The sequence below is a fragment of the Ciconia boyciana genome, chromosome 9 (assembly GCF_034638445.1).
Source record: "Ciconia boyciana chromosome 9, ASM3463844v1, whole genome shotgun sequence".
In the NCBI taxonomy this organism is placed as follows: Eukaryota; Metazoa; Chordata; class Aves; order Ciconiiformes; family Ciconiidae; genus Ciconia; species Ciconia boyciana.
In genome coordinates, this window is record NC_132942.1 from 24,422,291 (window position 1) to 24,446,751 (window position 24,461).

Here is a 24,461-nt window from a genome sequence, read left to right on the forward strand (position 1 = left end):
CTTTTATCAACCTGTCAATAAGAGAGCTGCTGGAGGTAATGGCTCCTGGCCCTACTGCAACAGTTTTACCACTGATTTCAGCGGGGACAAGGCAATACTTCCAGCCCAGCAATGCCACACCGTGCATCTGGAGATCGATCTGCTCCATCCTAATCCAGTAAAATGATTTTGGTGGCTTGATTCACCTTGCTACTGCTGTGGGGGACTGTCTGGCTCTTTTCTGAACAAGCTAATGATTGGGAGTAGCACACTTGAGTTTGCTCTGGTAGGGATGTCTGAGTGTCTCCCATTTGCAGCTCCTGATACCACCTGCCTCAGGTAGGCATGCTAACAAGGCATCAAGTCACTTATTCTAGAGACCTTGCAAGAGAGACGTGATTAAGGCATCAACCATGCCAGAATATGCAGCAGAGAGAAAGCAAAGCTATTGCCTGCATCCTCTGAGGCTAGGATGAGATGTAAAGGGAATTTGAGATTAGACACAGGAAGAGCTCTCTTTAAGTCTAGGGTAGAGCTGGAATAGGCTGCTGAGGGCAGGGATGGAATTGTTAGTGCTTTTAAGTACTTGTGAAACATCTCTTAAGAATAGTTTGGGTACAGAGCTGAGCCAGTTCTGGGGTGGGCAGATAGATCAGATAGATTTTAAGGGTGTGTGTGTCCCCAGTCTTGTCCCTATAATGCTGCGGGAAGGGGTGGGAAATACAGATGTACCCTACGCTCACCTGACTGTAAAACAATTATTGTGTCCAGCTTGTTAAGTATTTCAGCAAAGACTGACTGCTGATCGTGCCTGTGGCAAAGTCCTTTTGAAAATGTACCTGAGCATCCCGTGCCAAGCTTCAACAATGTTGCTGCATTGCTGGGATTGGAGTTAGCACTGTGGCACAACTGAGTTCTTAGTGGTGCCTTTAATAGTCTGCAGTGGTGATCAAAGCAGGTTCTTATTACTGCTGTAATCCCTTACGTGAAATTACTCTATTTTGGTGCCTCAGAATCAAAGTATCAGATAATTTTGTCTGGTTGTGCCAGCTTGCTGCGAAAGCAGGTGAATCAATGAGGTTGTTTCTTCTTTGCAAGTTAACAGCCCTGTCCAAGTCATGCTGCTGGAATGAAAGGTCATTAAGGTAAAAAGTACTATTACATTATTGAATGCTACTGTTAGAGTCATAGAAAACAGCACTTTTTCTTCTGCCATGGGAATGGTACTAAATGCACTATGCTGAGGTTGTTTCTTTCCTCTCAGGATTACTTCCACCAGCTCACCTGCATCACAGAAAGGGAAAAGTTTATTGTGCCAATCCGAGCTATAGGTGCCCGAGCTATCCTGGACTTCCCTGACCAGCTGAACTTCTCTGTCTGTCCAGTCAAGTACAGCACCCAGAAAACTCTGCTGGTTCGCAACATTGGTAATCGGGAGGCCCGCTACTGCATCAGCACTCAGAGGTAAAGGAGCTCATCTTTTTTGTGCAAAACACTGTTGAGTGACAATATAGTTGGTAAACAGTAAACAAAAAGGAACCAGAGCATCTAAGCTGCTGTATTGCAGCCATAGCTGGAAATGGGTAAGACATGTGGGTTTTGCAATTGCTTAGTGTTTTAAGCATGATGCAACCTTTGATAAAACTCTGCAAGCTGCAGCAAAGTTTTGTACTGCAATGATGTCTCCAACACAACATCTTGCAAGACCAATTCTGTTAGTTTGAAAGAACAAATATAGGAAGGCAACTTGACTGCCCTTAGGCTGTATAGGATACTGCATGGCAGATGAGAGCTGTAGGAGCTCAGTTCATGTAGATGAAATGTAGTATTAGGAAATGGCCAGCTATGAGCTGGTGAAAGAGATGTTTAAGAATTTATCAGCAGCTGTGTCTATACTAGCAAGTGCAGTCGGATTGTAGATCAAAGCAATTGGTATTGAGGCCCTGAGAATAACACTGTGTGGTCCAGGAACTGTTTTGCAGTAGGTTTGGTCTGGTCCCTGGGGCCAAATATTCTTAAGTAAGTAGAATGAGCTCTTAAGTGGAGATGAGCAGACACTGGCTTCAAAACCGCACTACAGCCCCAAATCAGAATGCTAACTAGGGCACAGGCAAAAGATGCAGCAAATATCTGGTGCATGAGTTGGGGGCATTTTCTTTTAGAGCTTTATCTCTCCCAGATTTCCTGAAGAGTGCTAGAATGTTAGTAGCTACCTTGCAACCTCCTGATGGTAAGTACCTTCTGAAATGGTTACATACCACTATCAGCCAAATATACCCATTCTCTGGGGGCCCACAAGCATGTGGTATTCCAGTGGTACCCTAATCAAATGCCTGATGTGAATTGTGTTGCGGACAGCCTGTGCTGCTCCTTTTAGTGTCAGAAGACAGTCACTGGTTTTCCAGTTTGCTGAATTGGAGAGGGTAATGCCTTTTTGACACCGCATCTGCCAGGAAACCAGTTCAGTTGGCTGGTAATTAGTTGAGAGTTGCTTGGTCCCAGAGGTCTCAGTGTAGGAGCTAAGGTCAAGAATGCAGCAAAGACCCACTGTCTGACTTGGTGCACCTGAGTTGCCTCAATTTCTTCCCCAGGAACACAGGGCTCAAAAGAAGACTTTTTACTTTTTTCCTGTGAAACGTGAGGGTCCAAGAGGAGCTTCCACCAAAGCCTGGCAAAGCTATTTAAGCAGGCTTCTAGGATGCTATTTAAGCAGGCTGCTGCTTTTCACTGTGGAAAACATGTAGGCAGGAACTTGTAAATCACCCTACAGTTTTCCTCTGGGATTTCCAGATCTGGTTGTCACCACCAAAATAAATACCTAGTAAAGTCTAGCATCTTTTTGCAATGTATTTGCCAAATATTCTATTGGGTGATACAGTGTATGTTGAATCCCGCTTGATGTGGATTTTAAGAGTTTCTGAACTTCGGCAATTAAATATTTCAGTCCTGATTTGCAGTAAAGAAATGGGAACCATTACAAAAGTTTTATTTTAAACTACACAAAAAAAGTAGAATTCTGAATAAGTAGATTCATGTGTACGGAGATCAAAAGCTGATATGATTTCCCTTGTCAGCTGAGGGCATCAGTCATCTCTTCTATTTCATTACGAACTTTTGAAAGCCAGTTTGAAATTTCAAACAGATGATTTAAATCTTTGAATATAAGCAGCATTTTATTCTAATTAGGTTGCCCCCACATTCATTCAGATTTCTTTTTAAATACTCTGAAGTTCCTGTGTTTCTGCTCTCTTTTTTTTTTTTTTTTTTTCCTTCAAGTGTTCAGCAAAATGTCATCATGAGTTCTTCATTGGGAACTTTCTTAAAGGTTGAGTTCCTCTAATGCCTGTCTACCATCTGCCTATACATATAGGCACAGATGTATAGGAAATAGGAGAAATTTGTGGAATATGTGAAATGGAGTTGGGCTGATTTAGAACATAAAATCATAGAATAACTTTGGAAGGGACCTCTGGAGATGATCTGAGCAAACACCCTGATCAAATCAAGACCAGTGTCAATGTTTGATCAGGTTTGCAAGTAACACAACTTGCTACTCTGGGCCTTTTTGTGTTGAGCTTTGAATGTCTTCAAGTTTCCCTTGCTTCTCTGGGTCCCTGTTCTAGTGTTCAACCACCCTCATGATAACAATTTTTTTCTTAATATGTACTGAGATTTTCCATTACTGCAACCTGTGTTCATTTTCCCTTATCCTGTCACTGCACATATCAAAGAAGAGCCTGGCCCCATCTTCTCTACACCTTCCCTTTACATGGTTGTAGACAGCACTAAGATCACTCTTCATGTTTCCTTGTCAAGGCTGTACAAACCCATTTATCTCAGCATCTCCCTGCACATCCTGTGCTCCAGCCCCTGAGGTCCTCTTCTGTAGAAATGCTTTCTATCCCATCAATGCCCAGCCTGTACTGCCAGGGGTTATTCCATCCCAAATACAGGAGTTTGCGTTTTCCATCCCTGAAGACCTATCCCAAGACCTGAACAACCATGTTCTCCCTATGTGATGAGGCCATGGTGTGCAGGGAGTGGTTATTCCAGCCAGTGCTGGGGACCATACTGTGTGACATATCATCACTGCATTGCACCAACTCTTTTCTTACTGTCTGAGTGCCTCAGGGACCCTCTACCGTATCTGCCAACTTTCACATTAATGACCGAGTCTCTTCATAGCAGTGACCAATGGTTGGTTCTGTGCTTGTTGTGCTATGAGAAGTTGCTCAGACACCTACCACTGAGCTCCCAGGTGAGCCCTGTGGTTCTAGCAACCCCAGCAGAAAAGAATTTGCCTCCCAGCTGGCATGCTGAGTTGGCTTGAGAATCAGACCAATACACTGCTCCACAGGCTAGTAGATCATTAGCTGGTAATTGTCTTTGAACAGATGTATTTACAGAGGCTTTCACGAGAGAGGCCATTTTCCTCCTAATGTTAGGGGATTAATTTCCCTGTTGTAGAGGCTATAACAAAGGCTGCATCATTATTAACAACAGAGGTAGTGAAGATTTAGTTTAATGTCACTAATTCTTTTGAATGACTTCCCTAATAACTTGATGATTAATTATTATCACAGAATGCTTAAAACTGTGCTTTGGAAATGAATGAGTTATATTCCCTGTCCTGGAGAGCTTAAAGTGTAAATATGAGATGCAGTAATCAAGAGTTATGGCATCGGTGCTAGGGGAAAGGAGTGCCAGCCTTACAGACTGAAATTCAGGACTGTTTCAGTCTATTCTTATTTAGTGGAGAATTTAAGTAGCTTAAGTTGAATGTGTGCTTAACTTTTGCTGAGTAAGGATGTGGTGTTGTGTTAAAGCCAATCTTAATATCATATAATAGCTTTTTGTGTTATGTACAAGCACACATGCATGCATATGAGAGAGGGAGGAGGATTAATGGAGTAGAGGGGAATGAGAGATCTGTCTAAGTTTATAGACCCATCAGCTGCCCTCTATGTCCTTCATTCTCTATCTGCACAATTGAAATTTCTGTCTTAGCTGCTGCAACTTTTGTTTTCTGACCTCAGCAAATTCAGGCTCTTGCCCATTCACAAGTCAGCTGCAGACGCCACCATTTCCTAGTCCAATATGCTGCTTATGTCACTTCTCTTTGCCTCTTTTCTCTGGATTCCCTTCTCTGTGGCATCAAGCGTAACCTATCTGCTTTCACTTTCAGTGCATTTTTCAGCCCATCTCCAATCCTAACGTTTCAGTACTGAGAGCTCAGCTCTTACATCTGGTCAGTTCATGATGACATTCCCTGCCTGTTACTCATTTATCTAAGGAGTTAGATGTTTTCTGTTGTGCGTTTCACTCCAGGGAAGAGCTCTTAAGTGAATCCATGGGGCCAATTCAGCATCTTTCTGCTGTTCCCTGTTCAGAGCTCTCCCTTGCCATGGTATCTGCCAGAAAACATGGCCACATTTTGACCATGTTTTCATAAAGGAAAAAACCACCAAAGTACTCCCCATTACACAGTCTGGCTTTGTGCCTGTCCTGCCTCTGCATGTCCATACCCAGCTCTTAACTGCATAGCTTGGTAATAAAGAATAATAATAGTATAAATATAGAAAGTCTCTTCCTGTCGTTCTCATTGTTAAGGCGGGATAATGAGTTTCTTCTCCGTGACATTCAGGGAGATAAATGTCATTCCAGTACATTTGAGTTGAAAACGGTGTCTGGAAGGAGATCTCAGTGCAGCACTGCCTTTTCCTGACATTACAGACATTGCGTGATGCCATGCTATGGGGCTAGAGAGGACCAGTCCGAGACAAGCACCTCTGTTCTGGAATGTCCCAACTAAGCTCTGAAAGCTCAGGAAATTATCCTACAAGGCACAGTGCTTGGAGCCCCCTTGCATCCCTCTCTGTAGTACCCATATACTATATGGAGGCATGGGATTGGAGACATTATAGGGTACAAAGACCATCCAAGAATATGAAAATAGAGCCTAGGCGCAGTGAAAGAGAGAGAGATAAAGCTGTGAGATGCTGACTCTAAACAAGATTTTTCAGCACAGAGATGGAGTCTTAGATGCTTTGACCCAACAGACTGGATTTACTAGAATAGTTACACTGCTTGACTTTGGCTGCTATACCATTACTAAAAAGTAATATATGCTGAGATGAAATGATCTTTGGGTTTTTCCTGCAGTAGGTTTTAGTGGACAGATGAGGCAATTCAATCACCAGTAGATTTTACTGCCTTCCTTGGAGGTAGCTTTTAATGAAATTGATTCTCCCAAATTCAAATGATTTTATAATGCAAGTTAAGGCACCAGTAGACCAAAGAAAGTTTAGTCATAGAAGCTAAATGTACTATGGGACTTGAGGAAGGGTATTGTAGCCTCCTTGCACACTACATTTGCTAAATGTATGGTTGCAGGAGAAAAGGTGGCATGGTGGTTTGAGAGCCTGAGTCAGAATTGTCAGCTTTGTTCACTTGTCAGTTGTGTTTTTAAATTATGTCAGGAGTATTTGGCCCTTGGTATCCTCATGGGACAGAACTTTTGCCCAGCTCTGTCAGGATGGGGAGCTGATGCCTGGTGAAAGCAAGCAAGATGGAAATGCCAAAATCTATCATTATTAAATTGCTTACAAATCTAGTGTTGCTCTCTTTCTAAAGGGCAATAATAGTCAAGAGCTCAGCAGGTACTAGTGGGAAGGCCTCTCCTAAATTTGTGTGGCTAGATGAGTTTATATAAGCTGGGGATTGCAAGATACCACTGGGAGATCTGGACTTGTGAAAGTTCAGATGTTGTACAACAAAGCAAACATCCAAATGGACATAGTTAAAAAGCATGTCAGAAGAAAACAAGCTATTAAAAAACTCCAAACCTTATCTTTTTTGTCTTTCAGGAGCAGTGGTGATTCATTAAAAGGATAGATCTAACAGAACCAGATTTATTGTAAAGAACAGCTCACAATTAATGGATAAAATGCCAAAGTTTAGCCTGTCAGCTTCATCTTTTGGCAGTGCTTTTCATTTGGCTATTACAATGTGTCAGGGATGTCTCCTTAGCATCTCTTCTTATCTGTAGGCTGCAGGGAACAGCTTAGTGACGTTGGCTGAAATTCAGAGGAGTTAAGTTTAACCATGGAGCTTGCATCTTTGGGTCTTGGAGAACCAGGTCTATGTGAGGGATAATGAGCTCCTGCTACAGCAGTAACAGAAGTTGTCTTGGGGGTACAGCATGGTGTGGGATGTAGGAGATGCAGTGTCTGATTTGTGCTCGGTCTCTCAGTCCTGAGAACTGAGTCCTGAACTTGGATCCTCTTCTTCTTATAATTTGAAGATATGAAGATATCTTCTTTCTCAGGCATCCCCTGAAGTCACCCCCAGGAGTGTCATTCCCATCCCAGCCATCCAAGGGCAGGAGTATATAGACATGGGGAAGGAGTAGGAAGATGATGGGATGGGAGGTAGTGCTGAAGTGTTACCAGAAATCCCCTTCCTTAATTAGCACCTTTTCTATTCTGGCAACATTTCTGAGGAAAAAAAAAAAAGGGGGGGTGGGGGGGTGGTGGAAATCTGTGCCTTTCCCACAGCAGGCCATGATCCCACCCAAGCACCAGCAGAGACTTGCAGCAGTCCTGGCATAACCATCAGTGCAGATGCAGGACCACGTAGAGCAATCCAGTTCTGAGGCTGGTGGTGCCTTGTCTTTCCTCCTCTCTCTCAAAAATCTCAGGTCCAGCATGTAAACATTGCAGTCCCAATGCTTCTCCATTAGAGTCAGCAGGAATGTTCTCACTAGTTGTAATGGGAACAGGTCAGGCCCCTAATTGCAGCAATATCTCCTTAATGAGCAGAAACTCCAGCAATTTCACCAGCTGTCACTACTTATGTGAATGAAGTTGAGCTTGTGCATGGCTCCAGTTGTTCTCATTATTTTCGTGTGCACATTGCATTCTCTAATCATGGTAAAACTCTCCAGAACATGTTTTTAAGGTGACAAATTGACCACCAGGAAAGCACTAAAACCAATAACTTTTGTTTTCCAAGTGGGGCTGTACAAGAGCCATGAAGCCTAGCCACCATTGTGCAGAAGCATGTTTCATCTGACTTGTCCCTAAGCATTAAAGCACTGAGTTTTGTGTGTATCAGCCATGAGCTGTTTACCTGGCGACAAATCATAATTGCTCATATTAAATCCAAAGTACACCAACACATTTTTGTAATTATTCCCAACACATTGCACAGACTTTGGTGGGCCAAGCAAACAGTTACCAAGTTTGGATTACAACCCAGAGTCCCAGATTGCATTGCTTGTGAATACACAGAAAACCTACTGTTAAACTTGCCTTGATATGCTCCTGTTAACGGCGCTTCATTTAGTTAGGGATTTAATCATTCAGGCTGTAAATGGGATAGGATATTCCTTTTGTCTTGCTTCCATGTCATTGTATCACTCTAATCTGCATTTGCACTTATTCAGATTTTTCTGAGTGTTCCTTTTCCTCTTAGAGCAGCTTTCATTGAAATGCTGATAAAATGTGCCTATTCTTAAACTAAAACAGCATGTTTTCAAGGTAAAAAATGAATTCTCCAAATTAAACCATAATAATTCTCTGGTCTTCAGGAAAGACTTTTATTCTCCCTGTCTGATTTCTAGGCTGTAATCTCATGGGAACAGGTATTGCCTTGACATTTGCATCTCTTGAGGTGAGGTTTATAGGTGGCAGGAAAAGACAGATTCCTGAGAAAGTCAGTGTCAAGTTGTGCATGCAAATAGCTCTTACCATCTCTGTGCTCTTCAAAAACCATTCTCTGGTTGTATTGCTAGCAGTCAGACTCTTGAGCCTTGCTGCAGAGAATTGCATGCAGCATATAGGGGAGACGAGGTCATTTTATACCATAGGGTCTTCTGAGGACTGGATCTCTTCAGAAGTGAGAGTCAGTAGCTCTGTTTCTGATCCTGTACATTGTGTTTTTCTTCTACTGACTGTGGCTTGTTTGCTCCTTGCTTGCACAGGTGAGCTGACGTGAACTAGACTGCCAAAGGAATATAGTCCCCAAATGTCCCACAATAGTCCTGATATCTCTTTGTGTTGCAGCCCTTTCTCTGTCGATCTCTCCATCGGGACTCTTGGGATTGGTGACACCATGCAAGTAACAGTGGAGTTTCACCCACTGAAGACTGGGGATCATTCCAGGTCCCTGAGAGTTCACTATGACACAGGTAAGCTGGGCACTGCATGGTGCACGCTCTCTGCATCCTTCAAAACGGAGGCCTTTCTAAGCAGAATAATGTTAAGCTTGCTTTGCAAACGACTTCTAAAACCTTTTCTTTCAAAACCTCTGCATGTTTCAGTGCTTAGAAATGAGCAGATAAGGGGCAAAGGCTGAGTCTGTCCTTGTTCTGTATGTCCTGTGTGCTGGTCCATCCCTGGGGGACCCTGGTGTCAGCAAGGTGTTCTCCACCCAGAACCTCCCCCATGACGGTAATCTACCATCATTCCCTGTTGTCCCAGCCACCTTAATTCCCTCTCCAGGTGTACCTCCCCTGTCCCAGCTTTACCCCAAATAAAAGTGAAAAATAGTTGGTGATGAGGGGATATTTAAAGTAGATCCCATCAAAGAGGAATGAGATTTTGGAATCCTGTTTTGCTGGGAGTTGCTGAGTAAAGAAGGAGAAACATTGATTCTCCGTTGCAGTATGCGTACGCATGTGTGAAGTTTTATTCCTAGACAATGCTATGTTTAAAGTGTAACCCCTATCAGACTCTCTCCAATGCCCCCTGTCTCTTACACACCTCTGTCCCATATGCGCTGTCTTGCCACAGACTCTTTTTTCTATTTGCCCTTTACCCATCTACATCCCACAATTCACAACATCAGGACTCAAGTAGCCAGGGCTTGAGGGCTCTTGGGATTTGGGAGGAAGTGCTCACTGCTTCCCGAGATAGGTGTAAAATTTATAGCAAGGTATGAGAAACCAAGGTTAGGCCACAGAAATACTGTCAGCTTTATAAGTCACTTTAAGAGTAAGTGGGGAAAACTAAAGAAAAAGCTGCGACATTAAAATGCTTCTGTCAGCCTTGGTTCAGCAGAGGTACCTTGTGATGCTGAACGAGACACTTTCTCAGTTGAATGAATGCATTTTGTGTGCATTTTCTGTTGCCTGAAAGAGAGGTTTGTTTTGTCCCTATTCCTGAACTTCAGTCCTGGGAAGCATGATGTCCTAATTTAGGTGCTACTGTGATGCTTTAGCCCAGCAATGAACATTTTAGTTCTCTTGAGTTTGCAAAAGTTGTGAAAATGCTCCTGTATCTTCCAAATGCTCTTTGTAGCCTTCTGAGTTATCACAGCTTTGTTTAGTATTTGACAGTGAATGACATATTCACAGAGAATGGTTCATGCTTACTCAGAGAAGCTCATGGGTTTGGAGCACACTGTTTCTTAAAAGAAACAGTGAAATTCCAGGTAGAGAGCACAAAAAGTGCCCTATTTGTATGCATATAGAGAATCTATAGGATAAAATTCAGAGGGCTAGATCTTTCTCTGGGGTAAATCAGGGCTAACTACACTAGAGGTTAGGGCTGTGGAGTTTATACTATGTGAAGGAAAAGACCAAGAGAAGAATCAGGGCCAGGATCTTCATGGCTTGCTTTGAAAACCTGAGTCTTGTTCTTACTGGACTGAAACACCTGGTTCCTCCATGGTTAATCTTTGCAAAAGTGATTTGCATGGATAGGCCACGGGGATCAAGCTATTTGCTGGCTCTGAGACGGGCGACCTCCCAAGAACGTGTGCAGCTACCTGGGAGATGAACCCAGGATTCATTCCTGCCTGTCAGTACAACACTGCAGTTATTTTTAAATAAACCATGGATTGAGAAGGAGAGCAGGGGAATAATTAAGGGCTTATCTCTCTAGCTTTGAAGCATACAAATAAGTAAAAGGCTGCTGAGATTAATTGCTAAAGTGAAACCAAAACATTTAATCAGTCTTAAAAGCTGCTTATTGCAGGTGTAGTGCAGAGCAGCAGACAATATTACGCAACCTCACATGGCAAGCCCTGTCTAATTTGTCCTGCACTAAGTCAGACTCCCTGTGACTCACATACAAAAAGCAGCTGCATTGCTCTTTCAGAGCCACCAACAGACTGTTTGTTACAAAACAGAAGTGCTAAGAGCAAAATAGCAGTTTAGGATGTTGGGAGGCATTTTCCTTGCTTTACTGTGTATCTGTATTGACTTGCTCAGCTCACAAGTGGCAGTAGTTCTCAATAAATCACGCTGATGTTAGTGTGACTTACGCAGGATCAGGTGCATGTTGCATTGGTTTAATTTTTGCTCAAGTTCGGTCAAATCTGTCCCTAGCATTGCTTAAGCAAACATGGAGCTCTTTGATGTGAAGTAAGTCACAATTTTCCCTTTGCCTATTAATTGGTTGATTTAAATTGTGCATACTTTAGACTGTCCTGGCTAGGAATGTAGGTACTGTCCCCTGGATAGACAGTACATATATTGGTAGTCCTGTTGCTACAAACTTTACAGATGAGTGTGAAGAAAATGTCTTTGCTACCTAAAGAATAATGATTTACAATGAAAATTTGACCTTCAGCGCTTTACATGTCCAAACTCCTCCATTTCGCCCCATGCACATGTGTCTGGGTGTGAAAAATCCCAGCCCATCCTGAAATGAAGGTGACTTGGGATGTTCTGGGCTACTCATCATCCCAATTCATCACCTTAACATCAGATGATGGTATCAGAAGGGGTTTCTGAAGCCTGCATGCCGAGCGCACATACTGGCGTGGAACGAGTTCTGCACTCAGGACCACTTGAAGGTCTGATTGGTGGCTTGGCCCTTCCCAGGTGACTTTTAGCCCACCCCATGTGGATGTGGGAAAATAAGCTTATGGAGTTAAGTCTAGTTTCAACCAAGTCAGAATTCATAAAGCTTAGATATTCTTTTAGCTCTCAAGCAGTTCTCAAGTGAGATGCCCAGCCTGATTGCCCTGAGTGCTGCTGTTTGTACATCAAACCCAGTTTGCTGCAGTCATAACGTTCATTGCAGCCTGACAGTATAGCACAAGTTTGGTGCGGGAGGGTGAGCTTTGCTCAGGGACACGTGGTTAAGGAGATGTGTGACAGCTTCCCAGAGCTGTGCCAGAGGTGCAAAATAAACTCACCAGTCCTATAGCACCCAGAAACAATAGCATCTACGGCAGATTCTCCGTGCAAGTAAAGGAGGCTACCAGAGACAGGAGGTGCTGGAGAGATGCTGGGAATTGTGGAAGGAAAATCACCTCTCTGCTCAGAGCTCCCTAAATCCTGACTCACATAAGACTCCTGTCTTCAGGAAGTACCTACTATGGTATGATGGGTGGTCTTCAAGGTGTAAGATCACATTCTGTGCTTGTATGTGGGTGCCTGCAGTGCCCACGGGACCCTGTGGCAAGGTGCTACAACATGCTTCTAGTCTAGGAGATCTGTTGTGCAGTGCTGAAAGTCCTCTGTACAGGTTTTTTTCCAATCAGTTGCTACATCCCTTGGGATCCCTTTGTCAGCACAGGAAACTTCAGTAATTAGCAAAGCCTCACTGAGCTTGTGCGTGTCTGACAGACACTATATATTGAGATGTTTTTATTGCTGTCAGTAATAAAGAGTGATTATGCAGATCGTTTTCCTTCAGTGGCTCTGTGAGACTGTAAAGCGGAAGCAAAAGCCTAGGGGCAGGATCTCACCCTCTTTGAGGGGAGAGATCAGAGCCAATACTCATATGTGAATTTTAGGAGACAGCATATCCAAGAAGAGCCAGCCCTCAAAGAGGAATGTCTACTCCATTACTGTCCTGTCTCCCCTTGGTGCAGAGCCCCCAAAAGCAGCTTCCCCAGAAGTGGCTCAGGAATAGTTCTCAGTGGTTTTAGTCCCGCTGGAAGCCTCCAGCCTCATGCTAAAAGCCTGCTGAGGAACCATCTGGGTATTTGGCAGATTAATTTTCCTGTTTTCCCTCGACTTCCTACACAGCTTACAGGAGGGCTGACAGTTCCTGAGCAGGAGCTCTCCTAAAGCAAGTATCAGCTTGTTTGCTGTGGATCACACACCCAGGCTCAGAGCATCCTTTGTGGCTCTGCACACCCAGGGCAAGGAAGGGAGAGCTCAGCCTCAGCTCCTTGATTAATTACGTCAAGGGCAGGTAGAAGATGCAGGCAGCGTCTGCCTCCAGCTCTGTAGTTGTCAATCAGATTGAGCTTTCCTGCACTAGGTTAGTTACTGTCCCTATAGCAGGTGGGTGAAGTAGTGTCTCCCCTCCTGACCCCTAGGGAGGAAGACTTGCTCTCTGCCAAATTCAGGTTATTCCTGTACAAGAGAAGAGAACAGCTGAATATGTTTCTCCAGTGCAGCACGCTAGGAGCACTGGAGAGCTACCATGACATGTGGTTTCAGTTGACCAGTATGTGCCTGTGTGAACTACCTCTATGGTTGCTAACCATATTGGTGTCTGGAGCAAGCAGGATTAGAAGATCTGTGATCTTCCCCTTCCTTTGAGCCAGCATGAACACCTGTAGGATAGATGTGATTTCCTTAGGGCAATGTAAGAAGCAAAAACAACAATAAAAAATTTCCTGGGTAGGTCTCAAAGTACTGAATGGGAATTGCTCTTAGTGTGGCAGCAATGCTCAGGGTTACAGGGGGGTATCAGAGGTGGATCTAGGTCTTGTACCCTACATAGGATGCCCTGACCCACTGCCCTGAGGTGCCTCTGTCCTTCTTGGTCTGCAGCAGCAGAAGCCTCTGGAGCAGTGAGTGGTAACTGCCAGCTTGAGAAAACACTGACATTTAATCTCAAATGGGGAAAATGAGGCATGAGATCACTGGAAAAATTAAGGCATATTTAAAAACGACTAATTAGGGAGCTGACGTGGAGCTCTTTAGTCACCCATAGAATGACAGCGAGTTTGACGTGATGTATTAGAGCCATTTGGGTTTGCTGAAGATGATGGGTAACTACAGGATTGGGTGTGCTTGACTGGCAGCAAGAGGAGCAAAGCCTGTGCATCTTGGCCACAGTATTGCAAACGGGCCAGGGGCAATTGTCAACCATGTTAGTGACTGTTCAGCTCCTGTGTGGATCAGCACAGGGTTGCCAGCTGGGAGTGTAAACATGTCGGGGTGCTGAACCCCTTTCTTCAGGTAAAATTGATGCTGGGTTTAGCTGAATCAGCTTACTTCAGTAAATGAGGCCACCCATGCAAGGGCTTGGCAGTGTGTTAGCGATCACTGTGTCCATGCAGGAAACTCATTAAATCCCAGCCCTGGTTGTTTATTGCTGTTCGAGGCTGAACAAGTGACTGTAGCATGGATGTGCCAGCACCTCTGAACAACATCTCAGCTACCCACAAGGATAAAGCATCTTGAGAAAAGCACTGCCTTACTGTGATATTCATCTGTGTTTTTGTGTAGACTTTGGAGAACACAACCACTTTTGCATAGCTCTGTTCTCTTTCCTTTAAGAACCCCCTTTCTACCAAGGGTCTTGTCATCTGTCTTGCAAGGCTGGCATTGCAATCAATGGCTTCCAGGAACTTGTTTGAAATTGAAATGAAAATCCTATTGATTTAGTCTCTAGATCAAGCCTTTTCCTTTCTCTTTTTTCTTTGTAAATCCACTGATGGATGTGCATAGGCAGCAGGGTTTAACTGAGGTTTAGCCCTTGTTGTGTTGCGTTTTACTTTCCTGAGATCACTCAAACAAGTTGCTGAGTGCTCTCAATTTGTACTGACTTCAGACAGAATGGAGGAGGCTCAATACTTGCCTGAGCAAACTCACTACCTCGTTAGATATTTATCTGAGTCGTCCCTGTGTTGTGCAAGATACCAGGGGGGGAATACCAAAACCATTTTCTGGTTTTAATCTTAGTCTTGTGTGAGTGTTTACAGGGGCTCTGATGTTGCTGTGAATAGCAGTAAGTTACTATTGAGCTAAATTCATCGGAACAGACCGAGCTTCTGATTGCCACCGCTGCGTGCCATTGCTGTTCACCTCTGTAGTTGTTCATCTTCATGCAATTCTCTGTTCCTTCAACACCAGCCAGATTTATAGTAGCTTTTTACAAGTGCTAAGAGTTGGGGAAATCTTCTGCTTCTTAAGCAGCAGCCTCTTTTACTCTGAAGCTTTGCTGTAGTGCACTGACACAGCTTTTTTAGTTTGTGTTTAGTGCTGGCAGATGTTTAGAAACTTATTCTATTCAGTGAGTTTATAAAGATCTTGTTTCCCATGTTATCCTAAGGTGTAAGCCAGACTGATGCTGTAGCTATTACAAGAGGCTTCTCTAGCTTTTTCTTGGACTATCAGGCATTTAAAAACTTTGCAAAGGGATTTGTCTTTCTGCTTGTTGCAGGTGGTGAGTGCAGATTGTGCTTTTCTTCCTTTGCTTGTGAGAATTCCCAGCAGTGTGGCTGGTTTCTGACTGACTTTTATGTTCTTGTATGTCTGCTTCAAAGTCACTGGGAACTAGGTGAGTGGAGGGAGGCATATATTGTAGGCAAAAAAAGGTGTAAATAGGAGTTCGTGCAGTTATGTGTTGACTTTGCATCTTAACAGTAGCAGCACTGCAACAGACCGAGGATTGGTAACTAATACTTTATACAACTGATTGGTTATAGGCTTTTATAGTCCAAATCAATTAGATTGATGAGTGAGTCTAATTGGTCTCCAAAGCATTCATTTATGTCAAAACAGATAATAGGTAACAACTGTTTCCTGTCTTTATTTCCATTTTCTAGAACTGCTTGCAATAATGATTTTTTTCATACTGTTTTAGATAAGGTTGTTCTACTTCTTGCAAACAGAGTATGGCCTTTGCCCCCTATCCAGGGCCTTGTGTTTCAAGACAGATGGTCCATGATGGTCTATCTACCCACTTTGAGCGTAGATGAAGGGGAATTAAGTTTGTGCTTCATTTGTGCTTGAGGTTTATTTGCACAGCTATACAGCTCCACAACTACGTAACACCCCTCCTGACAAAAACCCTGCTAAAGCAACCCACAGAGTTGACTGCATGAGCACAGACTGGGGTGTGTGTACTAGGAGGGTAATTTGGAAGTTAAAAATCTCCTTTTGGCTGTTTTGTTCATCCCCAAGTATGCACAGAAAGAGACTTCCATGTGACGCCATGTATCCCATTTTTAGCACATGAAAGATTTCTGGAAGAATATGGTTTCATCTCTTTGCGGGTCATCCTTGACCACAAGTTGTCTACTCTATCATCAGTGGAAATCACTAATATGTTCTTAAGTGTCATTAACTCTGGATGCATTTCAGGGCAGAACTGACCATTCATTAGCCTCCTTTCCTTGTGGATCAATCAGCATCTGCTGAGAAGCAGAAGAGCAGCTTGAAGGGGGATTGATTTATTAAGTGATATATTGGGCATGTCTTTGCCAGGCAATCAGAATGAAAGTTTCTGCACTGTTTTCCCCGTGGGCCAAAAGCAGTGTTTCAGCCGATCAGGTACCCCAGCATATCATTACTGTAGTAGCAGTAATGATTAAAAATAGCCTGCGGCATCCTGGATATGTGGCAGCGCTCTCTTTCATCATCCGATGGTTTCATTGTCCTTTTCAATACATTCTGCAAGGCTCCTTCATGCTGGGCAGAACAAAGCCTCTGTGCTGGCTCCCAGATACTCCTGTGCCGGCGTATTTCATCTTAGAAGGCGGCAAACGGATCTGCCTAAGCATGGTGCAGAGAAGGTAATGGGGAGTACTTTGGGTGCTCCATTACAGATGGATGCACAATGAGGAGCCTATTTGATTGACAGTGAGATGACTTTTAATGTGCAAGAGAGCTGTCTGAAGAGCCTGCAACCTGTCCCATAGACCACTGCTGGCTGGTCATTGCTTTCCATCTCCCTGTTCATGCCCATCTGTTGTCTTATGGTTCCTTGCAATGTCTTTGGGGTAGAGACCCTCTTCTTGCGATGTGCTGCATGGGGGCTCAGAGGGTGCTTTGCTGAGGCCTGAGCCATACTGGGGACTTCTGGCCATTAACAGCAATAACTGTGGCGACAGTAATGATTAGGATGCTCTGAGCTTTGTTGTAGCCTGGGAATGATTTTTTTAGAAACACCCATGTTAGCAGCAGCAGTTATTTAGTGTTGAGGTTTATAAAGAAGCTGCTCTTAGGGCTGGAGTAAATAACATGATGATTTAACAGTGTCTGAAAGTAGCTTATGAACACCGCCTCAGAGAAACACTTAAAAATGACTGTCGCTGCTTTGCGTTTTGCTCTAGTGCTGGAAATACAAGCGTGGGGCTGACAGATGGCCTTTCTCAGGCCGGCAGAGACCAGCGCACCTCGTAGGTGGTGACATTAGCTTCCTGACAGCCAAACAGCTCAGAGCAATGCTCCTGACTCTGATCTAGTGGTAGCTCTGTGGGAGACGCAGCAAAAAGCATATGGTGGGGAGGGCTGGATCCAGGCGTAGGTGACTTCTCTAGCTTTCCAGAGATCACTTTGCCTGGTGAAGTGAGTTGCTTCTCCGGTGGTGAAGTGGTAATAGCAGTCCTTTGCGTGCTGGTTGAAAAAAGAATATGCCAGCAGTGGTGAGGCAGTTGGGTATGATAGTAGCAGGAGCAAAAGAATTACTTATCGCAGATTGATATGGAGGTATAGTAATACCCTTTTGAATGAAGAGCTCTGCTTTCATCGCTTGCTTGTATTTTCAGTGAAAAAACAGCAGGACCTGTCTCTCTTCAGCTGCATTCATAGAATAGATGAGAGCAAGGCCCAGTCTTCTGCCAAACTGTGCAAATGAAATGAAACTTGCTTTCCATGCTACCCAGATATTCCAAATTTGACTGTCATGCACTCCTAAAAAGGTTTAAAATCCAAATTCAGTAAAGAGGGAGTGACAGGGATAAAGGAAGAATATGTTTCAGTGAAGACGAGATGCGGCAGGGTGCTGTTTTGTTTCTATTCAGTCTAATCAATCTGACTACGAGCTTCCTAATATTTAGAGCAGTAATCAATGAAGGAAGGTACTAGCTGGCGAATACTAGGACAGCGTTCTTCATAAAACCTGAAATTTGTTTTGAAATCTTGTTCAAGGGTTTGCCCATCTGTTCATTGAGCTATCCATTCAGGCTAAACAAAATTTGTCATTCTATTTAAGAACAATTTGTCCTGCTCTGAAAACTATTCCCTCTTGCACCAGGATGATCATGTAGTAGTAGAAGAATTCAGAAAGATGTTTTAGCTCTTCTGTAAATTCCCTCATTTTCTTTTTTCCGTGCACAATAGGTCCCACAGAGGATGACCCAATGCTAGATTTCTTACTTAAAGATAGTGAAAAGTTATGATGTGCCAAGATACCTGTGTCCATAGTAGTGCAGATGGATGCTGGAATAAAACACAGTGGTGTTTCTGCTGTGTCAAAGAGCATCCTTCAGGAGTGCACAACCCAAAGCATCTGCTCTACTGCTTTATAAAAAGTCTAGCTTTTAATTTCAAGTTCAGGCATTGCTTTGTTTGGGTTGCAGAGTGAGACCTGTGTCCTGCCATCTGTAGGAAATGTAGCATGTAAGAATGAGAGAATTGACAGCCTGTAATAAGATCGTGTTGTGTAAGTAATGATAGGGCAGATACATCGAGATTCAGTAAACGTGCTTTCATGGCAGCAAAGCATCCCAAACTACGCACCATAGACATTACCCTGTCAAGTGCAATGCCTAGTGCTACATCACTGTTACAGTACAGAGGTTTTTTTTTTTTTAAACTTATATATTAAACAACCAAGAGTCTTAAATGAAATGTCACATCTAATTTTTGGCACCCAAGACATGAAGTCTGCAGCTGCTCTTGGCCAACCCTGACAGCTCCACTCTCTGTGTCAGTTCATCTGCCTGGCAGACAGATCTGCGGCTTCCTCCTGACTCACTGGCATCTGTGCATGCTTTACTGTACTGAGCGATTTCTAGGTTTATGTATTCAGCACGATGCCAAATACTTCTCTCTGTGGTAGAAGGTGCTCTGGCAAAGCCTCCAGCATTCAAAAGAGTCCTCAGTGCTTGCAGCCAGGAGCATAAGGGTGGCTGTGTCCCCAGCTCCTGTTCAGGAGAGCAGCAATAGGGGATGTTTACCAAAGCGTGTAGAAACAGGCAGTGCATATGCTTTTTGTCCCCTGTGGGCTCTGGAGTTAGCATTTTTCTGTGCTGGAGGCTTTATTCTCATCTTTGTTTAATAGCTTCTGATGGTTTTATCTTCCAAGAATTTGTCCAGTTGCTCTCTGGAGTTATAGCTGTTAGCCTCTATGGACTCCTATGGCAGTATGTTCCAAAGGAAGGAATATTCCCTGGAAAAGTACTACTACTTTTGTGTAATTTCTGACTAATAACATTATTTCAGGCCCTTGGGTTCCTGTTTTATGACAAAGCATGACAAATTTTTCCTTATTCACATTTCCCAGGCCATTCATGGTTTTACAAACCTCTCCCATCTATCTCCCATATGATTTCTAGGTTGAGGGATCCTATTCAGTCCTAATATAGAAGCTGCGCCATACTTTTAATTGTACTTTCTGCCCTTCTCTATTTAATTTCAAATGCTTGTTTTTTGAGATCAGAACTATACCCAATATTTTAGACAGTGAGATGATGATAGTTTTTGTGGTGTTTATTTTGTAGTAGTTTGTAGTCTTGATCGTTGTAGAGCATTAGCTCGCATTTCCGTGAACCTGAGTTGTGCATGCTCGAAGCACTGTGCGTGTCTCCCATTTCTTGGGTCCTGACTCCTCTGCTTGCCAATGTATGCCGAGGATTCAGTGGAGGGGAAAGGTAATGCTTACAAAGCATACCTGCCTCTGTAACTCTTCTGAACTTCAGTTATATTCATATGCTAAGTTGTCCATTATATGAAGCAGATTGTCCAGTCATTGGAAACATTGCTGTTTTTCTCACAACATAACTCACCTCTGGCCACAAATCCCTACCACTCCAGAATCCCTTAAGAGCAAAGAAATTGAGGGTTATACAGGCATGAAGGCTGAATTCTCCATGTATGGAGATGAATGAATGACTGTAGAGTTCTACTCAAAGGTGAGTCTTGCTTCATTCCCCAGCCTCAGTCCCAGAACAAATGTGATTCTGCTGTGTTGTCTGGCTTAGGATTTAAGGAGTCCATCCAGCACACATCCAGCTCTCTCCTTGTGTTGTTGCATGGTAGTCTTTTAAAGGCAGGTCCATGCACTGGCTGCCTTGCTGTAACCTGTGCAGCGAGAAGAAGGCTCTGCCTTTGCAGAGGGATGCTGTCCAGGATATGGCTGGGTTGCTACACTTGTCAGTTGGGGCTGGCCCTGAGGCTTTAAGAAATGCCAGTTCTGAGAGCATGTCTGATGTTCGCTGTTTGCATCTCACCTGGGAAACACTCACTCACAACAGGAAGAGTGGGCTTGGTACTGAAGTTTGAGCTCAGTTGACTCCCAGGACTTATTTGGTTGGGAAGAATGAAGGTCTAAAAGCTCTGGAAATGAGGGAGCCTTTGGTGGGAGCCTGTTCTGGAGGGTGAAATGCTGGCAGGTATTCCAGCAAGACTCCAGTCATTAAGCAGTTGGTGTGCACAGCCAGGGGCATTCTCCTCTTCAGCTCAGTCTGAGGTGGAAAGCAAAGATGTCCTCACTCTTGTCATTGAATGGCTTGGGAATGCTCAGTGTGGACTTGCACACTCAGGCATAGGCAACAGGATCCAGGCTAAAGAAATGGCCTTGCAGGACTGTGATGGCCAGGTTGGCGTGGGGCCATGCCCCACCAGTCTCGTTTTGACAGTATCTTCACAAACCCATAGCAAGTGAGGGCACTGCTTCTACAGCATAGTGAAGTTATCTTCTGCATCCCATCCTGTCGTGGGCTGTCACTTCACTTGTTCCTCTGAACCTCCCTTTTCTGTCCACATGCCTGCAGGCATCTTTGCTTGTCAGCAACAAGGGATCAGGAATGACACAGCACTGGTGGTGTACCTGCCGGAGACCCTGAGCAAGCCGTGACTGAGGTGGGACTCCTCAGAGTCACCTTAATGACTTCGATGCAGAATTTCCTGTGACCTGAGTGGGATGGCAACCCAAAGGCCACCTGAGCACATCTGAAAAATCTCGCTGTAAATACTTGTCACCTTGGGGATAAATCTCTACAAACGCACGCAGAAATAAGGTGCTTAAGGTGGTGTCCAGGACATCCTCATGCTGTACGCACGCAGCTATCAGGATGTGATAAATGTACTGATCTGTGGAACTGCTAATACAGCTAAAAGCTGTAACACTTTCTTCGGTTACCTGTGGTTTGCTCTGTTCCTTGTACTTCCGTCAGCAAATGAGATGAGCAAAGACTTCCCTTTGCTTTGTTCCAGGTGAAGATATTCACACAAGCCTTTATGGAGCAGCTGTAGATGTCAACATCAGGCTAGACAGGAACTCCTTGACAGTTGAGAAGACTTACCTCACGCTGTCAAACCACAGATCTGTGGTCATCCACAATCGGAGTGAAATCATAGCCCACTTCCAGTGGAAGGCTTTTGTTACTCAGGAAGAGGAGGATCAGCAGAAGCTGAGGTTCGTTTGAAAGATTCATTTCAGTAGGATACACTGCCCAAGGGTAAAACTAACATATGGCCTCAGAGGGGTGTTGGTGCTTTTGAATGGCTTAGGACAAGTAAATAATCCACAGTGTCAGGGTATGTGTCACTGAGCTTTAGGATAATGGAGCTCAACACTTCCCATTCCAGTTCCACCCATACTCCAGCTGAGAATGATGTTTTGGGGAGGAAAGGATCATTGCAACGACTGGATAGCAAGTTTGTGTTTTGTAGGAGCACAAACCACTGAGGTCCAGAGGTCCCTGGGCTACAGAGGGTCCATGAGGCTGAGGAAAACATCAGCACTCGTTACCTGGGACTTAATGTAGCTGCAGATAACATCACTATTATGATCGTCACTGCAGTTTCTTCCACTCCAGCTTTGATAAGATGGCAGGCTCCTTTTCCAGCAATATGCAGGATAGAGTGCTTCATTGGCCCAGAAAGTTGAGGCCAACCCTGCTGTAGGGTGTTGAACTGCCTTGCACTGTCCTGGTTACCGGCACAATGCAGTATTTCTGCCCTTTCTTAGAGACTGTGGAGAGTTTGGAGGTGGAGAGTTCTGCAGGGAAGGCAGGGCAGCACAGGATCTGGAAGTGCATTTGGGCTTCAGCAACCCGTGTCTTCATGGTGGTGAGAGATGGGGCAGGATCTTCAAAGGATGTCTTTGGTGAAGCTTTGAAATTCCCATTTCAGACAGCAGAGAAACGCTTACAGCCCACGGAGGGTGAATTGGAAATTACACTTAAAAGCTTGAGTGGTTTAGGGAATCCTTGTGTGACTTTTCAGACTTGGATGGATGTAGGTATATAGGAGTTAGTCTGAACCCATAGCTGATCAGGAAACTGCCTTAAACTGGAGCAGTTTTTAAGGGCTTATGAGCAAATAAAGTTCAGCGTAATTAGGTCAGAAATGCCTTGAAGGCCAAAACTAGTTTTCCACTGTTCTGTATTTTTAATTACACAGCATGTGACTTCTGTGCAAGCTCAGTGTGTTAAAAGAAAATCTCATGACCGTCTCTTGGTACTTCCCTGGACCATTCCTTTACCATCTCTTCCCACCTGCCTGTCTCAGACTGGACCCTGAGTGATCCTCTTTCCCCTCAGAAGCAACAGGGTTTCCCCACAGTAGACTTCAACCTGATTTTTTTCCAATTAATTTGATCTTGTGCCAGTTTGTGTCCTAGACACTGACCAGGACGTTTTGTTCTTCCTTACTTGCAATCTTAAGGGTGATCATAGCTCCAAGGCCAGTGTCCTGCTGTCAGAGAAGCTTTTGAGGTCTTGGAGCAGGGAGGACTTTTTCATGCGAGAAGACAGTGCACTGGGATGTGACCCAAAAAGACCTGGATTGTTAGAAGGTCTGTCCAGGGGTTTGCTCTGTCTCCCTCTTGCAGGACTTTCTGGGATGTAATGGTGGAATTATTGTCTGTTGATGGAGGTTGAATTGAGGGTTGCTCATCTCAGTGGCTGGAAGCCCCCCTAATGCACAGCATTGTAGGTCAGACATGGAGAAACATTTCCTATTGCACTCTGTGGGGAGCTAGCCAAAGCAAGTATTTTTGGCGCTGGTGACAGCATTTGCCCGAGGCTCTGTCTGTGTGCATCTAGTAACGTCCATGACTGTATTTCCTTTCTAATTGTATTTGAATTTAGCTGGGTCATGATCGCTATCCTGTTTATACTACATTGCCTCGATTTGCTGCATATGGAGCCTTCCACTCATCCCCCTAGAGTTGTCACCTGCTGGTTCTTCATGGCCGGGGGACTGGAGCATGAAGGGGGGACAGCAATATACCAGCTAGGAAGCAACTGCTCTGTAGCAGTGCTCCCTTCTCATCTCTTGGTTGTGATCTTTAAACACTAGAATGATTTCTGCTACAACTTCCAAGTAAGGGAGAGATTAACTGTGTCAAAGCTCTGCAGAGAAGGCCAAAAAGGAAAAAGATAAGGTGGTTCAAGGTTAGACTTCAGGGTTTGGATTCAGAGGTGCTGGTCCTTTATTGAGTGATGCTAGGCAAAGTCCCTTCCTTTCTCAGGGCCTCTGTTTTCATGCATATAAAACCATTAATTTCACTGAGGTGATGTGATGCCTGAATTCATTAGTTTGCTTTTGAAGTGCTCTGGGATCCTCTGGTGGAAGGCAGTAAAGGGAACAGAGAACAGATACTGTTTGCTTATCCCTGCAGGTCCAAAAGGGAAGAAAAGAGAGTGATGCTAGTAACCTGCAGCTGAAACCCAGCTGCTTCTCCCCTTCCCAGTGAAGCACTGCAGTGGGTCTCCTTGATCTTTGTTATCTGCCATTAGCTGTTGTTATCTGTTATTAGCTCTATGGTAGGAAAAACCAGATGAGGTTGTTGGTGGATTTTCCATCAGTTGTAGCAGTGGCTTTGAGCCAGGTCGCTCTCCTGAGGGCTGCTAGCTTTCAAAAAACCTCTTCTTAGCTTATAAGCGTGGAGTAAAACTACGTGCCATGCCAGCAAACAAGAAGTGATAATCTGATCCATTTGGGACCCCATGGCTCGGGGTCAGCCCCTTGCTGAGCTGCTGCTGCTGTTCCTCCCCAAGTGCGCTGCTGCCCCTGCACTTAGACAACAGTCTCTGCAAATATGTTGCTTATTAAATTTTCTGCTTGGTTTGTCTCTCCCCGTGGCTGCAGGCTGTGTCGCAGGCTGCAGAGGCAGGAAGAGGACAAGACGGATTATTTTCTCAAGGAGTGCATGGTGGACCCTACTCTCCGAGAACGCCTTTCCCTTCTCTCCCGCACCTTCCAGAATCATAGGGCAAAGGTGCAAGGAGATTCCATGCTTTTCTCCGATGATATCTTCACCATTGAGCCGGCGGTAAGCAATAGCTGAGAACCTCCTTTCCTCCTCTTCCTTCTTCTCCTCCCTGATTTG

The 24,461-nt window shown here is 44.3% G+C and overlaps 1 protein-coding gene across 1 annotated transcript in view; it reads left to right on the forward strand.

The window, feature by feature from the left end:
• Window positions 1-24,461, forward strand: part of HYDIN (HYDIN axonemal central pair apparatus protein) — a 162,708-nt gene that overhangs the window by 27,130 nt on the left and 111,117 nt on the right. The window contains exons 7-10 of the mRNA XM_072872234.1: window positions 1,244-1,443; window positions 9,045-9,169; window positions 21,338-21,539; window positions 24,221-24,404. Coding sequence (XP_072728335.1) covers window positions 1,244-1,443; window positions 9,045-9,169; window positions 21,338-21,539; window positions 24,221-24,404 — 711 coding nt within the window. The remainder of the gene's footprint in view (window positions 1-1,243; window positions 1,444-9,044; window positions 9,170-21,337; window positions 21,540-24,220; window positions 24,405-24,461) is intronic.